General features: G+C 37.3%; 1 protein-coding gene across 3 annotated transcripts in view; it reads left to right on the forward strand.

The window, feature by feature from the left end:
* Dpit47 (DNA polymerase interacting tpr containing protein of 47kD) overlaps positions 1-16,831 on the forward strand; it is a 231,963-nt gene that overhangs the window by 175,756 nt on the left and 39,376 nt on the right. For all 3 annotated transcript variants that reach the window (XM_090389624.1, XM_090389626.1, XM_090389625.1), the window contains one exon: positions 4,921-5,011. In XM_090389624.1, coding sequence (XP_090245750.1) covers positions 4,921-5,011 — 91 coding nt within the window. The remainder of the gene's footprint in view (positions 1-4,920; positions 5,012-16,831) is intronic.

The following is a 16,831-nucleotide window of genomic DNA, read 5'->3' on the forward strand; positions in this document are numbered from 1 at the left end:
TTCTGAGGTGGAGAAATGTTGTAAGTCCAAGGACTTTTACTAACACTAGCAGAACCTTGATGTTGCCTTGATGTACCTGCCATATCCATAAATTGTGTCAATATTTGTTTCATTTCATTTCCACTGTCAATATCAGGCTCTGAAACTGTTTCTGGTACGTAATCATCGTCGCTATCACTAGAAATTGGCTCATAGTCACTTTCCTCCAATATTCTTTGCAACTCCTCGTCACTAAGTCCACGACTACCCATTTTCACACTAGAAAGTAACTAATAACTTGTGACCGTGGCCGAAACACTTCAAGGTCAACAATATAACCTCAAAAGTAATAAAATTGGCGGGTAGTTGTAAGTGAATCATACGTGATTCATGGACGTGGAGGAGTAAATTTGTATTCACAAGTCCAGGCATCACATATGATGCATAGTAAAAAAAAAAAAAAAAAAAAAAAACATAAAAAACATTACATACAATATACAAAATAGCTATATGTACATATTTACGTACACTTTGATTAATCTGATAGTTTCATATCTGGACTTCTCAGGTCACGCAAATGTAATATATGGGAACAGTGAACGTGTTAAGCCTCTCTTGGTAAGAGGATTCCTTCATTCCCCTCACCAATCTTGTTGCCCTTCTCTGTACACGCTGAAGTAAATCTATATCCTTCCTAAAATGAGGCCTCCAGACCTGTACGCAGTACTCAAGGCATGGCCTGACCATTGCCTTATACAGAGGGACAATCACCTCCTTTTCCCTGCTAGCAAAATTCCTATATATCATTGACAAAACCCCATAACCTGCCCTGGCAGCCTGTCTGCATTGCTCAGAAAACTTCATATCTGACTGCACAATTAATCCCAGGTCTTTTTCGTTTTCTACCACCTTAAGTGTAGTACCACACAGTTGGTACTTTCCTTAATTTGAATTTATGCCCTCTCAAATGGTTGTTCTGAGCAAGAGGAAGAATTCTATCAGCATTGAGCATGCTCAAACAATTCAAGGCTTTATACACCTCAATCAGATCACCTGGCAGGTGCCTAGTCTCCAGACACTGTAATTTGCAAAATTTAAGCCTTTCTTCGTAAGGGCAACCTTTTCTTCCTATATTTCTTTGGTATAAGTTAGTGTCACATGGTGACACGTATCCTGTGATAAGGAAGAGTGTGATACAATATAAGGGACTATGATAGGAACAATGAGGTAAATGTTCATAAATGGTTAATTGGTACATAACCACCCAGATAAATAAAAGATATTGATATAATGAAACATTGTAAAATTTAAAACTGTAAATATGTGTGTGTTTTATAAAAGTAATGGTAGATAAAGGTAGAAGATTATTTATTTCTTCTCAAATAAAGATGCAGTTAGCATCACAGTCATTGTAAGTAGATTATGTCCTTTCTGCTTTTATGGTGTTAATATGTACTTTTTTCTGAAAGGACTTTTTCTACCTTATTTGGAAAAATAAAATAAAGTTGGGGACACTATGCCAATCCACAAAATTTTTTTCAAGAGTTTACTGGTGTGTGAAATCTGAAATTCTGGGACCCACTGCTCTATTGTATGCAGCAAAAAGTTTCTGGATAATTTCCATTTGTTGCATAAATGGAACAACAAAAATACTGTTTGCTGTTTAATTCAGTAGTTTAAGAAATGGGTTGCCTTCTTGATCAGTAGAAAAGGTATGCTAGGTGCCATTCATATGATCGCTTGGCATAGTGGACAAATCTAAATGCGAATCAAGTCCTAAAAAGAGAATGTGGTGCCTGTCACAAAGTACAAATATGATTTTTCTTACTCAGCTATAATGACTTATCAGAATACCAAAATGTTTTTGTTCTGTGATTATATTTCTGTGACAACTTGGTTAAATGATGAATATTCCCTTGAACTCCTTAACGTGGGCACTTGTACTTGGTGAAAGAGACCTCCCAGTGATTCTGCTGATCCTATAGATTAGCATCACTGGGATCCAATGCCCACAGCCCAGGTACCAGGCTAACATCATAGCAATCTGTCATGCCATGAAGTGCAATCTGTGGAAACTCGGAAAGAGGGAGGTGATTCCAGTGGTTGAGGTGGGGCCCAGCTTCAACACACCATTTTAATCCCTGATTTGACATGGTAGGTGTTCCTTGGATGGCTCACCCAGGATCGATCGGCTAGTGCAGTGGTTCCCAAACTACTCAGATCTAAATCAAAAATGTTTTTGAACCCCTTAAAAATCATAAAAAGTTTGCATACCCTTATATATATGTGTGTATGTTTCTCTGTGTGTGTGTATATATGTATGAACAGTGGGTTTCTGAAAAGAAAATTCAAAGTTTTAACTCAACTTTATTTATCAACAATTTGCTGCACATGATATATGAGAAAGGCTGCATATGAGAAAGCGTTGGCTAAGAGAGTAAAGAACGGGGGACTCCTTTTTACCTTAATGAAAGATTGATCAGTCCAACTGGAAAGCCTTTCAAGATCTGGCAAATTTTGATATCGCTACAGTCAGAAGCAGAAACTATTATCTGAGCAGCTGCAATTGCAATCTCAAAAGCATCCACCCAGTTTCCACCATTTCCCAAACCACAGTGGAATTCAAAATGTATATCAGCAAAAAAGGCACTAAACAAAACCTAGGGGATATTCCAACAATAACTTACCACAGCCAGTCTCACAGCTTTTAAATGCACATTTAAAATGCATAAATGCATATATTTTAAAAAAATATGTAACATGCTAAAGCATGTTATATATTTTTTTTTTAATTTGGTAGTTGTTGGCGCATCGAACACCTTTTTAAAGATTACCAAATTCCATGCACCACCACCTGCTCTTCCTATAAATAGAATCTTCCTTGAAGAGCAGTTTCCAGACACCTGGTGCAGAGCAACTATCCCTCCTTTTGCTAAGCCAGGCAGTGATCTTAAATTTCCAACAAATTACTGCCCTATTGCTCTGAGGAGCTGCCTGTGCAAATTTTTGGACAGATTGGTCAATGTTCTTTTATGGTACTTAGAATCAAATGACCTCTCCTGCATTCAATGTGGCTTCCCAAGGAACATGTTCACTTTGGACCACTTAATTGGAATGGAAATGTCTGTTTGAGATGCTTTCCAAAAGAAATCATCTGGTGTCCATTCTTTATTTGATATGGAAAAAGCATGTGATGCAACTTGGATATTTGGGACTTTAAAAGATTTTTATAACATCAGTCTAAGATATTACCTTCCCATTTTTATGGAAAAATTTTTATCCTATTATTTTTTTTCAAGTTTAAGTAGGATCCTCTCTTGGTCCTTTTGGCCAACAGGAGAGAGAGAACCACAAGGATCTGTTTTAAATGTTATGCTTTTTTTCATTAAAATAAATTCCATTACTGAACAACTTCCTCCAGCTAATAAAACAGTACACTCTAGACTTAAGCATATTTTCACAGTCATGTAACATGAGGGTTATTGAAAGACGACTGCAACAAGCCATTAATTGCCTTAGGTTCTGGGCAATGGCCAGTGGTTTCAGATTCTCACTGGAGAAGACTGTTTGCTTTCATTTTTTCTTGCAAGCATAACCTTCACCCCAAACCTGAGTTCAGACTGGGAAATAGCACCATCTCAGTAGTAGAAGAGATGAAATTCTTAGATTCATATTTGACAGAAAGTTGACATTTCTTCAACACATTCATCAGCTGCATACAAAGTGCATGAGAGGGCTGAACATTCTCTGCACACTGTGCTGAACATTGACTTCTTGCCAGTTTACACAGATGGCATGAAGTCAGAATCATGTGTACGGGATCTGATACTGTTTTTTCAGCTCTTACTATATCTGGGGCAGATTACCTCTCAATGCAGTATATATGCTACAGAGCTACAAGCTGTAGAGTTAGCCTTGGATCACACAAGATCTTGCCAGTGCCAACAATTTATTATATACACCTATTGGAATTCTTTGAGTGCATTACAAGCTTTATCAGTGATTAGATACAGCACTCATCCAACCCTGTCCCAGATTCTACAGATGATATGTAATCTCTATGAAGATGGATTCAATATTTGCTTGTGCTGGTTTCTCAGGCCTATTGGGATTAGAGGAAATGATTTTGCTGATACTACAGCCCAAATTGGCAGCCCTGATGAATAATCTTGTCCTCTCAGTCCTCTGGACAGAATATGGCCAATAAATCTGTAATAAGTTGTATTCTCGGTGGCAAGATATGTGGTAACAAACAAATTATATCAGATTAAACCTGTGATCAAATTATGGCAGTCTAGTCTGCATAGCAATTATAAAGAGGAAGTTGTTCTTGCTCTGCATAGGACTCATTCCTTTCTGCTGAGGGCTGATGATCCTCCTGTGTGTGAGCAGTGCAGCACCATTTTATCTATTAAGCATGTTTTATCGCTTTTAAACATCTAAGCCCATACACTCAGTCAGATTTATCTGACAATGGCCAGATAAATTTTTTTACAAGCAGTTTTTAATTTTTTACAAGCTATAAATATATAGAGACATATACAAAATAGGCAATTTATTTTTACTCTTGTACTGTATTTTATTTATTGATGTATATGTATCCAACTTTGACAAAGTAACTTTTTAAAGATTACCAAAATCTCAATCATTTTGAAATTTAAATTTGCCCTGGCACATTATAACCCGGGTCATTTTGGCACCATTAAAATCAAATGCTCATTGTTGGAAGTATATAAATAGAATTAACCAGGTTATTCTACTTAAGTTTTTCTATTTAGTTTTAAAAAAAATTTACTTTGCTGAAAGTTAAGGAAAGGAATTGTTAGTAGTCTGTCTGAAAATCTTATGTAATCTGTTTTAAAAAATATAATTCTGAAATGAGTATTTGCTTATAAACACAGATTTATGAATTTGTCCACTTAATCATATTTTTCTTATTAGTTTTTCTGATCACTTGGCTGTAATGTTTGGTTCTCCAGAGAACAAACCTAAGTGGGATACTTGTGGTGGCTATGTGCCAAACAAAATACAAGTAGGTATTTTCTACCATTAAGGCATTTTACAGATCTGCTTTTAGTTTATGATTTTTTGTGTTGATACATAAAAAATATTGTGACCATATTTTATTTTATACAGGATTTTTAAGAATTTTTTTCCTTTCATTTTGAAATAATTTTAAATTGATATACATGTTCATGCATGTACTGGAGCTGAAATGGAGAACTTCATTAATTCAGACTGGTTTTTTTATGTATATATTTTATTTATGCAGAATGGAGATTTTTCTTAAATGACAAATTAATTACAGGAGGGAGGTGTGGGGGTTATGCTCATGATGAAGCAGCACTTAAAATGTAAGGTGTATTCTCACAACTTGACAGGATCATCAACAGTTATGGCATGGGTTGCTGATGTAATGTTGAGTCAGTGTGACATAACTGGGGAAAACAAAAATAAGAGAGTGGGAGTATGCTATTATTAGACCAAATTTCTATGATGAATATAATGAACAACTGTACATACAAATAGAGTGGGCCAGTAAATTAGAATGTTTTTATAATTGACAATTTTAACTTTCCATAAATTGACTGGAATTTATAGGTAGTCACTCACACAGTAGCAGAACTTTTACAGCTTTATTGGATGGCTGTTTTCTAAACCAGTATGTTAGAGGGAACAAGAGAAAGTACTCTTGATCTGATTATCAGAAGTGACTTTTCATACATTAGGAATCTCCAGATAAAGGAACTACAATACAGTGTATTGAAATGGTATCTACTTAAAGATATAACTCTGTCAAGGGGAAAGTTTTTGCTTTTGTAAAGCTGGCTACAGTTTGGTCCCAAACAGTTTTTAAATTCTTTTCACTGGGACCAACTGATGATGTTACCAGCTCCAAATTCTAAATGGAAAGCATTCAGGGAAGTAATCATAGAAGTTGCCATGCTTTTTATACCGACTAAGAGATTCCATTCAAGTAAAAAAAAGTAAAGTGCAGCCTTTATCAACCCACTGCAGGATGGAAGCCTCCTCAACAATTCATGTTGAGGGAAATGAACCATAATCTGCCACGCTGGTCCAGTGCGGGTTGGCAGATCGACCATATTCAGCAGTCAGGGGCTTGAACCCCGGTCTACTCAAAGAGCGTGTGCTGCTGCACTCCCGCTCCTGCCCACTCGGCTACGGTTCATTCAAGATTTAGACCTAAATAGATATCATGAACTGATGAAACTAGTGGCATAGAAGAAATATGCATGAATGATTATAAGTTATCGGGGTCACAGGAACTACAGTAAGTACAAACAAGTCTGTAGTCAAATCACTAAGGGGGTTAGACAAGCTGAGGCAAATTACAAGACATCTTTGGCTAGGAATGAAAAGAAAAGTAGCAAAGAATTCTTTGTTTATTTTAATACAGTGTACTTGAAGGAAAGCATGAACCTCATTGGCCCAATAGATATAAATGCCATAACTATTGATGAACCTGTCAAGTTGCAGACAAACTGAATGTATATTTTTCATATACATTCATGCATGAAAACATTTATAGGGATGGAAATACCAGAAGTATACCAAGTTATAAGTGAGAGAGAATGATTTTTTTTGATAATTAAGAAGATGGAAGAGAAATTGTTAATGCTAAATGTAAATATGGTGCCTGAGGCTGATATAATCTACCAATTATATTAAAAGATGCAGCAAAATAGATGAGCAAACCTTTAACCATAATTATGACAGCTTCCCTGAATTCAGGAGATGTCCCTAAAGATTGGAGACACGCAAATGTTTAGGTTCTGGAAGCTTGACCTCTGTTCCAGGGAAAATAATTAAGTCAGTTTAAAGAAGTAAAGGATTGTAAAATGGTTATTGTGTATTTTAATCTTTAATCGTGTTTGGATTTCCCACTTCTATATTACACAAATCAAGAATTCAATAACTCTGTGATAATTTTATGCTGCCCACACCTTAGTGATATGTGTAGCATCTCATTCGGTGTTCTGTGTATAAGCAGATCAACATTAAAATAATTGGCCAAACATTATACATACCATAGTGGAACTCGTCATCCCCAATTTCTGGGTGGCACCCTATTTTTGTTAGCCCTATTATGTCAGCATTAGATGTCCTAATCAGGAGTTCAAATTCAGCAATTTTTTTGACGACAGCCCTGACATTGCTGTAGATACAGTTAAGACTAAGTATTCTTCTATAGTTTACTACCCTGACACCCCTTAAAGTTATTTAGGCTTGTTTCCCTATCCTTCACATCCCACTCATTTGAAACATTGCTACTCCCAGAACATCTTCCCAGCATTGGGTGTTGTGGCAACAAACAAGAATTCTTGAGGTGAGTGTAAGCATTACTTTGATCCCTATCGTCAGATAAATGCAGATCTATAATATCCTCCCCCCCCCCCACCTAGCAGTTTCCCTGAACCTTTAAGGCATCTTCTGTGATACTGGCAAAAATCCTTGCACCGCCTTTGTTTTCAAAGGAATACCACCTCTACAAAATAGATTCCTTCTGCCTACAAGTGCGGGCCACACTGATAAAAAAATTTCCACCCCTAGAACCTTGCAAATTCCAAGTCTTGAGTTAATTCACAAGGCTTTCAGCATATAATCCCTCCTGTCATGTCTGGATAGAACTTCAAGCACATACACATTCAGACCTAACTCACACCATTTTTTCAGCATGGTCATATATTTATTCAACAAATGGTCAGGTTGTGTTTGTTTGTTTGATATCGTTAGTCCCCACGTGAATAATAATGCTCTCTTTACCCCCTGTAAAATCCGACAATCTATTGGTAACATCATCAATTGTTGTCCCAGGCAAACGCACCTTGGTCCTTTTCCACCTTTCTTTATTACAAAAAATGTTACCCGTTTCCCTGATAATAGTCTCCCAATAAAACTACATCATCTTCAACCAGAGGATGGTTGGGACCCAAATTGGGGGTTCATCATTTGACAGGTCATGAAAATCTTGAGTCCCTGATGAATTCCAAGTTAAATTTGTTTCTAGGGTAAGCACTCATTTCTTCAGTGACTCAAATTCTTCTCATAACACACCAAGTTATAATTTGAAATCGGTATACTTTTTACATCGAGTGCAAAGAAAAGAATTGTCAGTTGGGCTAGGCTTGTCCGCTAGACCTACTTTAGGATACCTGCCACAGGCAATACAAATGACAAACTCATTACTTTCACCAGAAATACCTACAGACATTTCTGTCTGGGTCACATTATCCTTGAACTTTGCATTGTAAGCGGATCTCATAGCAACCATTATTTAGGTAAAATCTGAACTTGAGAAAGATTACAAAAATTTAAATTTACAATATATTACAGAATTAAATCAAATTTCTGTAATATTTTGTTAAATTAACAAAATATTACAGAAATGAAACTTGACAAAACTTTAACCATAGAGAAGTTAAATTTAAGCTACCAAATGAAAGTTAAGAATTCCCACCAAAATATTGATAACAAGGGCTACCTGACTATTAAGCTTTTTGAATACATAACTAAATACAAAAATAAACTAACCTACATGACTATATGGATTCAAACTATTTGCTAACTACAGTTTATTATATTAAGTTTAAAAAAAAAACTTAAAATTATTCCAAAAACTAACCTGTAATGAAATTCCAAAATGCACAGCCACTGCATACAATCAAGTGCAGCAATGTGCTGCACTTGATTGTATACATGTGCACTGGTATGTCCAACCAACAAATCAGAATAGTTTCACGGTCACTTGTAAAAAAAGTAAAACAATTCAAAAAGAAAAATGAAATGTAAATGAAAGCATTGTCATAAATTTTCTATATATCCACTGTGTTTATTATTAATTTTTCAATTGTTATTTTCAACTCATGTATGCCCTGTGGTAAAAGGTTGTTGGAGTTAGCCTGTCACTAGCTTTAACTAACATTTTTTCCACCACAGTTGAATCAAAAAACAAAATTTGTTTTGCTTCTCATTTCCAGCCAGTCTGTCACTGTCTTTTTCAGCTCCTTGACCATCAAAAAGTGCTTTCCATTAAGATATCTCTTTATATGTCAAAATAGAAAAAAAAATCAGCCAGAGCCATGTCAAGGCTGCAGGGTGAATAACAGAGTTATAGGGGGAGGAAAAAAGGGAAGCCTGTAGATCCTTCCACTCTCTCTCTCTCTCTCTCTCTCTCTCTCTCTCTCTCTCTCTCTCTCTCTCTCTCTCATAGCCCTATTATGCTTATCCAGTGTTTGCTAAAATTGTTTCTTATTTATAATCTGAATTTTCTGTGAAAATTCAACCAAAATATGGTCCTCTCTGTCTTAAAACATTGTCATCATAAATTTTTGATATGATCTCACAATTTGAGGTTTTCCCCCTTAACTGGAAATAATAGTGGCATTTAGAATATGGATCATAATGCAAGTTCCAGGTCTCATCACCTGTTATCAGGCCTTTAAAAAAATCTCCTTGTAAGTTATTGCACAACGGGTCTTGGCAGATCTCCTTCCTTAAGAATTTCATTTGTTTGTCTATTAGTAGCTTGGGTATGTATCCATTTGCAGCATATTTTCTAATGATGTAATGTGTCTAACATGGTTAATACACTTCTCTTCAAACACCAGTGCTGGCATCATTTCATATGTGATTATTGTCCAGTATTTTTGAATCATTTCATCCAAAATCTTAGTGTTTTTTCAGTGATGCACATTTGTTTTCTGCTCCTTGACTGTCAGAATGGGGTAACATCAGGAGTGGGGTCCCTCAAAGATCGGTTCTTCGGCCACTGTTGTGTCTCATTCATAAATGACATCAACAAAGGGATAGAAGGCATGATGTTAAAATGTGCAGAGGACATAAAGATTGGTAGCAGCACTCTGTCACGATCACTTGAACAGGCTTCAAAGAATAGGCAGAGAAGTGGCAGCTATGTTTTAATGCAAGGTCTTATAATTGGGGAATAGCACCCCACTAATAAATTATACACTTGGTGGGATTGAATTAAAAATAGTGGAGTTACAGTGTGGGCAGATACGAAGTTTTCTGAACGGTATAAACAGACAGCCAGGAAAGCCCATGGTGTTTTAGTGATGTTTTATCGAACATTATGTGTTCAAGTATGGATCTGAAAAAAATCATTGAGCTTCTTGAAAGGGTCCAAATACAATCAACTCAAATGATGTTACTTGCATATATAAATATCAGATCAGCAAAAGGACAACCATACGAGGAAAGACTCCAATTATGTGGGCTACAGAGCTTGGCAACCAGGCACCTCAAAGGTTACCTGATTGAGGTTTATAAAGCTCTGAGAGAGATTAGTAAAATGAATAAAGATGGAATTTGCACTTATAAATATTTCCAGAACTAGGAGGCATAAATTTAAATTACAGGGGTTGAGGTTTAGATTATATTGTAGGAAGTTTTCTTTTAGCCTGCAAGTCATTGATTGCTGGAACAAGTTGCCCTCACAGGTAGTTGAAGCTGACAGTTTAAATAAATTCAAAGGCATAATTTGTTTAGGACAATAGCCTCAGATTACGAAGAAGTTAACTAATGTACAGGTTTGTGCGATAGCGTCATATTTATATGTAGCCAACTACTAAGTAGTTAAAAATTGACATCATTTAAGTATATCTCATATTGTGAATGCCTTCACGAGTTGCCATGGTATTGCACTACCTTGAATAAGTAATGCTTCTCTGATAGAGAAGACTACTGTTACTTATTCTTGGCAGATACCACCACCCAGACTGCACCATTTCAGAGCTTAATGGCTCTTCATTGGTGGGTGGGTGGGCAGGTACCCTGATGTTGCAATGCTGACAACTCAGTTGCAAAATATAACTCTACAATATGAGAGATGCCTAATGCATCTCTCATATTGTACAGTAATTGAAAATTACATAATTTCTTTAGGGCTATAGCATCATGTTTACACATAGCCAACTACTAAGTAGTTACAAAATTGACATCATTTAAGTAGCAGCACTACTTAAATGATGTATTGTGAATAAATGATGTATACTTAAATGATGTATTGTGATCTCATATTGTGAATGCCTTCATGCCATCTGTGTAGTGGTATCCACCAAGAATAAGTAACAGTAGTCTTCTCTATTAGAGAAGCGTTATTTATTCGAGGTAGTGCAATACCATGGCAACTCGTTGTAAGGCATTCACAATATTTTTATTATTATTATTATTATTAGCCATATGGTGCAAGGAAGCCCAAAGCTTATGCTGCACCAGCCAAAAAAAAAATCTCTGAATTACCCTGAGAGATATGAGATATACTTAAATGATGCCAACTTTCTAACTACTTAGTAGTTGGCTATGTATAAACATGATGCTATAGCACAAACCTATACATTAGGTAAATTCAAAGGTCAACTGGATAGTTACCTGTGTGAGGAGGGAAGTATATAATTTGTATTTTCTTATCTACTGGTAGGTTGTTGTTTTTTGGCAGTACAGCAAAAGTCTGTGGCTCCCTTGCAATAATGGTGAATACTATTATTATTACAATTGGTACCTGATCAAGACTACTGAATTCGGATACTGAAAATTCCCAATTTGGAAAATCCCACTTTGAAAAAAAAAAAAAAAAAAAAGTCTTTGTAAATTTTGTTCATAGACTTAATATATGTGCGATTTTTGTGTAAATGCAATGTTTGTAGCAAATAAAGAATTCAAAGGTCCTAATCATATAGGTTAGCCTATCTGTGTGTTTAGTTAATCATTTAGAATGTCAGTGTTATTTCGAAAATAATGCTAATGATGTTATAAATAACTTTTAAAATACTTTTATAAATACTTAATTCCTTTAAATGTAATAGTGTAATAAGAACTACTGCTGTCACTGGAAATAGTATGACATTATTCTATTCTTATCTCTTGGTGTTTATGGTGTTTTTAAATTTTAAATTTTAAAATCTTGCTCAAACAAGAGCAGCAAAACAGAAGGCTAAAAGTAACAGGAATTCTTTGACTCAATAGAACCTTCGATGGTCGTTCTTTTGTAAATCCTAACTACATTCATTGCTATTTGTAGCCTTTTTGCAGAATTCTACCTGACGATACAGGTTGTGGGGGGGGGGGGGGTTGTGAGCTTTAGCTGTAGACAGTGTGAGGAACTTAAATGCCAAATTATCATAGTGGGCTTATATAAGGACTTTAGAAACAGGATGAATGCCCTCGTGGAAATTAAAAAGAGGGACCCTTAGCACTCAGACACCTGCACAATGCTTGAGATTACACTTAAGCAACACAAAATAGTACATTGGGCCCATAGAAGGTAGCTGTTTCAGTAACTCTATTGTCAAGGATATAAGAAATCCCTGTAAAAAGGATAAATGGAATAGGACCAGAGTATGTTTGACTGGGCAAAACTTGATAAATTATAGAGCCGCTATCATCTTTTAAGAGCACAAAGGGTGATATTGTTGCACACATTTTTTTTTTTTTTTTATGAAACCCCCAAACACGAAAGGTATCAAAACCTATAGTACTTGGTACCTTGCATGGGTTGAAGGAGAAGTATGGGGAGGGGGCAGGGATGTCGGAAACTTTGATCTAGAGACTAAACGTGGGTTTCACCACTTCAAGCCTCCAATAATCAAAGTGATACTAATGATGATAAGAGTAGAGATCTGGGGTTTTACTGAATGAGTAGAGAAAAACATCGAGAAAAAATTTTAAATTAGAAAAGTTAGGATTTAATTAAAAGTGTCTGCAGTTCTCCACAGACACAATTGGAGGCAGTTCATGAGGAGAGCTTTTCAGCTATTTCAGTCCAGGGGAGACTGCAATGCTCATGGGGGTAGAATTTTTCTCAGTGTGGTGGTGTGCTTGTTTTAAAAACAATTATCTTTATCGATCTGTTTAAACACAAACATTATAATACTGCGAAATATAAAGAACAGTGCTGAACTATACTCTGTGTCGTGCATTGTTCGCACCTCTGACCTTTAGGCAATAGAGCTGCTGCTGCTGTAGAATGCACGAATTAAGAGCTGAAGGGACATTCCACAATTTAGTGGTGTCCGTAACACGTTTACAACCAACTCCCACATACTGTACCAAGAAATTGTGCGGGTCAACAGCTTTCTTGTGTTCATAGCCAGTGGAAAAGATTAAGGCATATTCCTGACACGGATAATACGCTGTGGTCAACCTGTGTTCTACTGTTGCACCCTATTAGAGAATTAGGAGAGAGTGCTTTTCCTTTATTCTGGAAATTAATCTGTTTTTTCACAGAAATGAGTCATCCACACTTTCGGTAAATTTCACCTGTCTCTGTTTGCATAATAGGTACGAGTGTGCCCTAGTTTATATCAGGGCATTGAAAAAAAGAAATCACTTTAAAAATTTGAGATTACATGCAAGGTACTCTTCTATGGTGAGGCCCAAGGCTATCGCCTAATATGCCTGCTCATAAGTACGGCCCTTGTTGAGGATTACAAGGTGCCTGCTGGAAGATCTACATCTATTCTGCAACCATCCTTCCTCAATTTGAATTTATGCTCCCTCGTGTGTATAGTCTGAGCAAGAGAAAAGATTCCATTTGCATTGAGCTTACTCAATCCATTCAGAGCCTTTAACACTGCAATCAGATCTCTTCATAGGTGTCTAGTCTGCAGAACTTGCGCCTCCGTAGCCAGGTGGGAAGGAGCAGCAGTGCGCAGCACATGCTTCTTGATTAGACCGGGGTTCGAGCCCGTCACCACCAAATACGGAGGATGCGGAAAGGTCAGGAAATGACCACCGCATATCCCGGAGCAATATGGCCTTAGTTGCTAATGCTCCTAAAAAAAAAAACCAAACAACAACTGCAGAACTTAAGCCTTTTTTTGGTAAGAGTACTCTTTTGTTCCTCTCGCCAATCTTTTGCCTTTCTCTGCACCTGTTCCAACAGATACATATCTTTCTGCAAATCAAACTTTCAGATCAGTGTGCAAGATGTGGCCCATTGCCTTATACAATGGGATAATTACTTCCTTATCCATTGTTTCAAAATTCATCTACATCATTGACAAAAACCCATAAGCTGCCCTGGCACCCTCTATGTACAGCTCATAGAACTTCATATCTTACTGCACAGTTACTCCAAGATTGTTTTCATTCTACATTGCCTTGAGTATGATACCACGCGCTTGGTATGTTAATCCAGGATTACTGCACCCCACATGAAATACCTTGCATTTGTCAATGTGGGAAGTGCAACGTCTACAGAAAGGATAGACAGGATAGGAAGGGAGGAGGGGTTATGCTATTAGTTAAGAAACACATAAAATCCAACAAAGTGAAGTCAATTGACATTGCTGGGCAGTGCAGTGCAGTGTCGAGTCAGTTTGGTGTGACATAAGCATTGGGAGATCAAAATTGAGAGTAGGAGTGTGCTATAGGCCTAATGACTCTGATGAGTATAAGAAGAAACTGTACAGGGAAGTAGAGTGGGCCAGTAAATCAGAGAGTCTTATAATGGGGGATTTTAATTTCCCAGATATTGACTGGAATTTGTGGGTTGGTCACTCACACACTAGCAAGGCTTTTGTGGATTTATTGGATGATTGTTTTCTACATCAGCATGTTTGGGAGGCAACTAGAGGGAGTAATACTCTTGATTTGATTATCAGTAGTGATTCTTCATGCATTAAGAATCTGCAGATAAAGGAACCACTAGGTGGCAGTGATCACAGTGTGCTGAAGTGGGATTTACTCAAAGAGGTAATTACCATCAGAGGTAAAGGGAAGGGTTATTGCTTTCTTAAAGGTGCGATGATCTGAGACAGTATTTAAATTGTATACAGTGGGACCAACTGATGATGTTACCAACAGCAAATTCAAAATGGGAAGCATTCAAAGAACTTATCTTGGAAGCTACTAGGTTTACATACCAACTAAGAAATATTGTTCAAGGTTTAGGCCTAAATGGATGTCAGATGAACTAATGAGACATATGGCAGAGAAGAAAAATGCATGGGATACATATAAATTAGACATGGAAGCCTATGATAGATATAAGCTGGTCTGTAACAAAGTCACAAAGGAGATTAGGCAGGCAAAGGCAGATTATGAGAAAACCTTGGCAAAGGATGCAAAGAAAAACAGAAAAGAGTTCTTTACCTATGTAAACTCTAGAAGGAAAGGGATGAATCAGATTGGTCCACTGGATATTGATGGTTCAACAGTTGAGGATCCTGCTCAGGTAGCTAACAAACTAAACGAGTATTTTGCATCTACATTCACACATGAGGAGTTATTCAGGAAGGGGAATGCCAGAGGTGTATTCAACTCTGGCAGTAAGCTAGATAATCTTGTAATAACTGAGAGTAAAGTGGAGGAGAAATTGTTGAAGATAAACACAAGAAAGGCAACTGGGGTGGATGGGATCTATCCAGTTATATTAAAGGAGGTAGCAAAGGAAGTAAGCAAACCCATAGCCATAATTATGAGAGCTTCCTTGGAATCAGGGGAGGTACCTATAGACAGGAGATGTGCAAATGTGACCCCAATCCACAAAGGAGGATCAAAGGCTGACACAAGTAATTATAGATCTGTGAGTTTAACTTCTGTTTCAGGAAAATAAATTAATGGAGTCACTGGTTAAAGAAGCACTGCAGGATCATCTAGACAAGACTTCAGTTATAGCTCGGACACAGCATGGTTTTGTTAAGGGGAAGTCTTGCCTGACCAACTTGATTGGATACTATGATGCAGTCACAAAAGAACTGGATGCAGGGAATAACTTTGATATTATATACTTGGATCTTAGAAAGGCTTTTGATACTGTTGTACATGAGGCTCCTGCACAAATTGGAGTAGTGTGGCATTGGAGGAAAATTGCTGCTATGGATAAAGGGGTGGTTGAGGGGGAGAAGACAGAGTGGTAATCGATGGACTAATGTTATTAGTGGAGTCCCTCAGGGTTCAGTGTTGGGTCCATTATTGTTTTCTGTATTTATAAATAATATTGATGATGGTATATCAAGCTTAATGTCCAAGTTTGATACAAAGGTTGGCAGGGTTCATAAGGACACTACTGACGCTATGCTGCTGCAACAGGATCTGGAAAGGTTGAGCAGATGGGCTGACAGGTGGCAAATGAAGTTTAACATTGACAAATGTAAAGTACTACATATGGGAAACAGCAACCCCAGAGCAATGTATTACACTGACAGTGCTACACTGTACCCCAGTACTACACTGACAGTGGTAGAGAATGACAAGGACCTGGGGGTAATTGTGCAGGCAGATATGAAGTTCTCTAAGCAGTGCAGACGGGTGCAAAAGTAGCTCATGGTGTCTTGTCAATGATATAGAGGAATTTTTCTAGCAGGGATAAGGAGGTGATTATTCCCTTGTATAAGGCAATGGTCAGGCCACACCTTGAGCACTGTACACAGGTCCTGGAGGCCTCATTTCAAGAAGCATGTAGAGCTGCTGGAACGGCTAGCCGAGTGGGTAAAGTACCTGCCCGGCAACCCAAAGGTCGCGGGTTCGATTCCCGCCTCGGGCTTGGATCAAAGTACTGCAAAAACCTTGGGAGGTGCAATATGGCCACAGAAGCCGATGCGCCAACAACTACCAAATCAATCCTCTTGCTCAGAATAATCACCTGAGAGGGCATAAATTCAAATTGAGGAAAGAAAATAGGATAGATGTGCAAAAATTTGCCTTTAGCCAGCAGGTTTATGGTGGAACAGACTTCCATCCCTTGTTGTGGAAGTTGATAGCCAAAATAAATTTAAGGCTCAGCTGGACAGATATTTCTAATGAACGGAGGGGTGAAGTGGAAGTTTTTTGTTTTTTTTTTTTTTGGTTGATGCTGCATAAGCTTGGTTTC

The sequence above is a fragment of the Mastigoproctus giganteus genome, chromosome 2 (assembly GCF_048544385.1).
Source record: "Mastigoproctus giganteus isolate SK-2022 chromosome 2, ASM4854438v1, whole genome shotgun sequence".
NCBI classification, from domain to species: Eukaryota; Metazoa; Arthropoda; class Arachnida; order Uropygi; family Thelyphonidae; genus Mastigoproctus; species Mastigoproctus giganteus.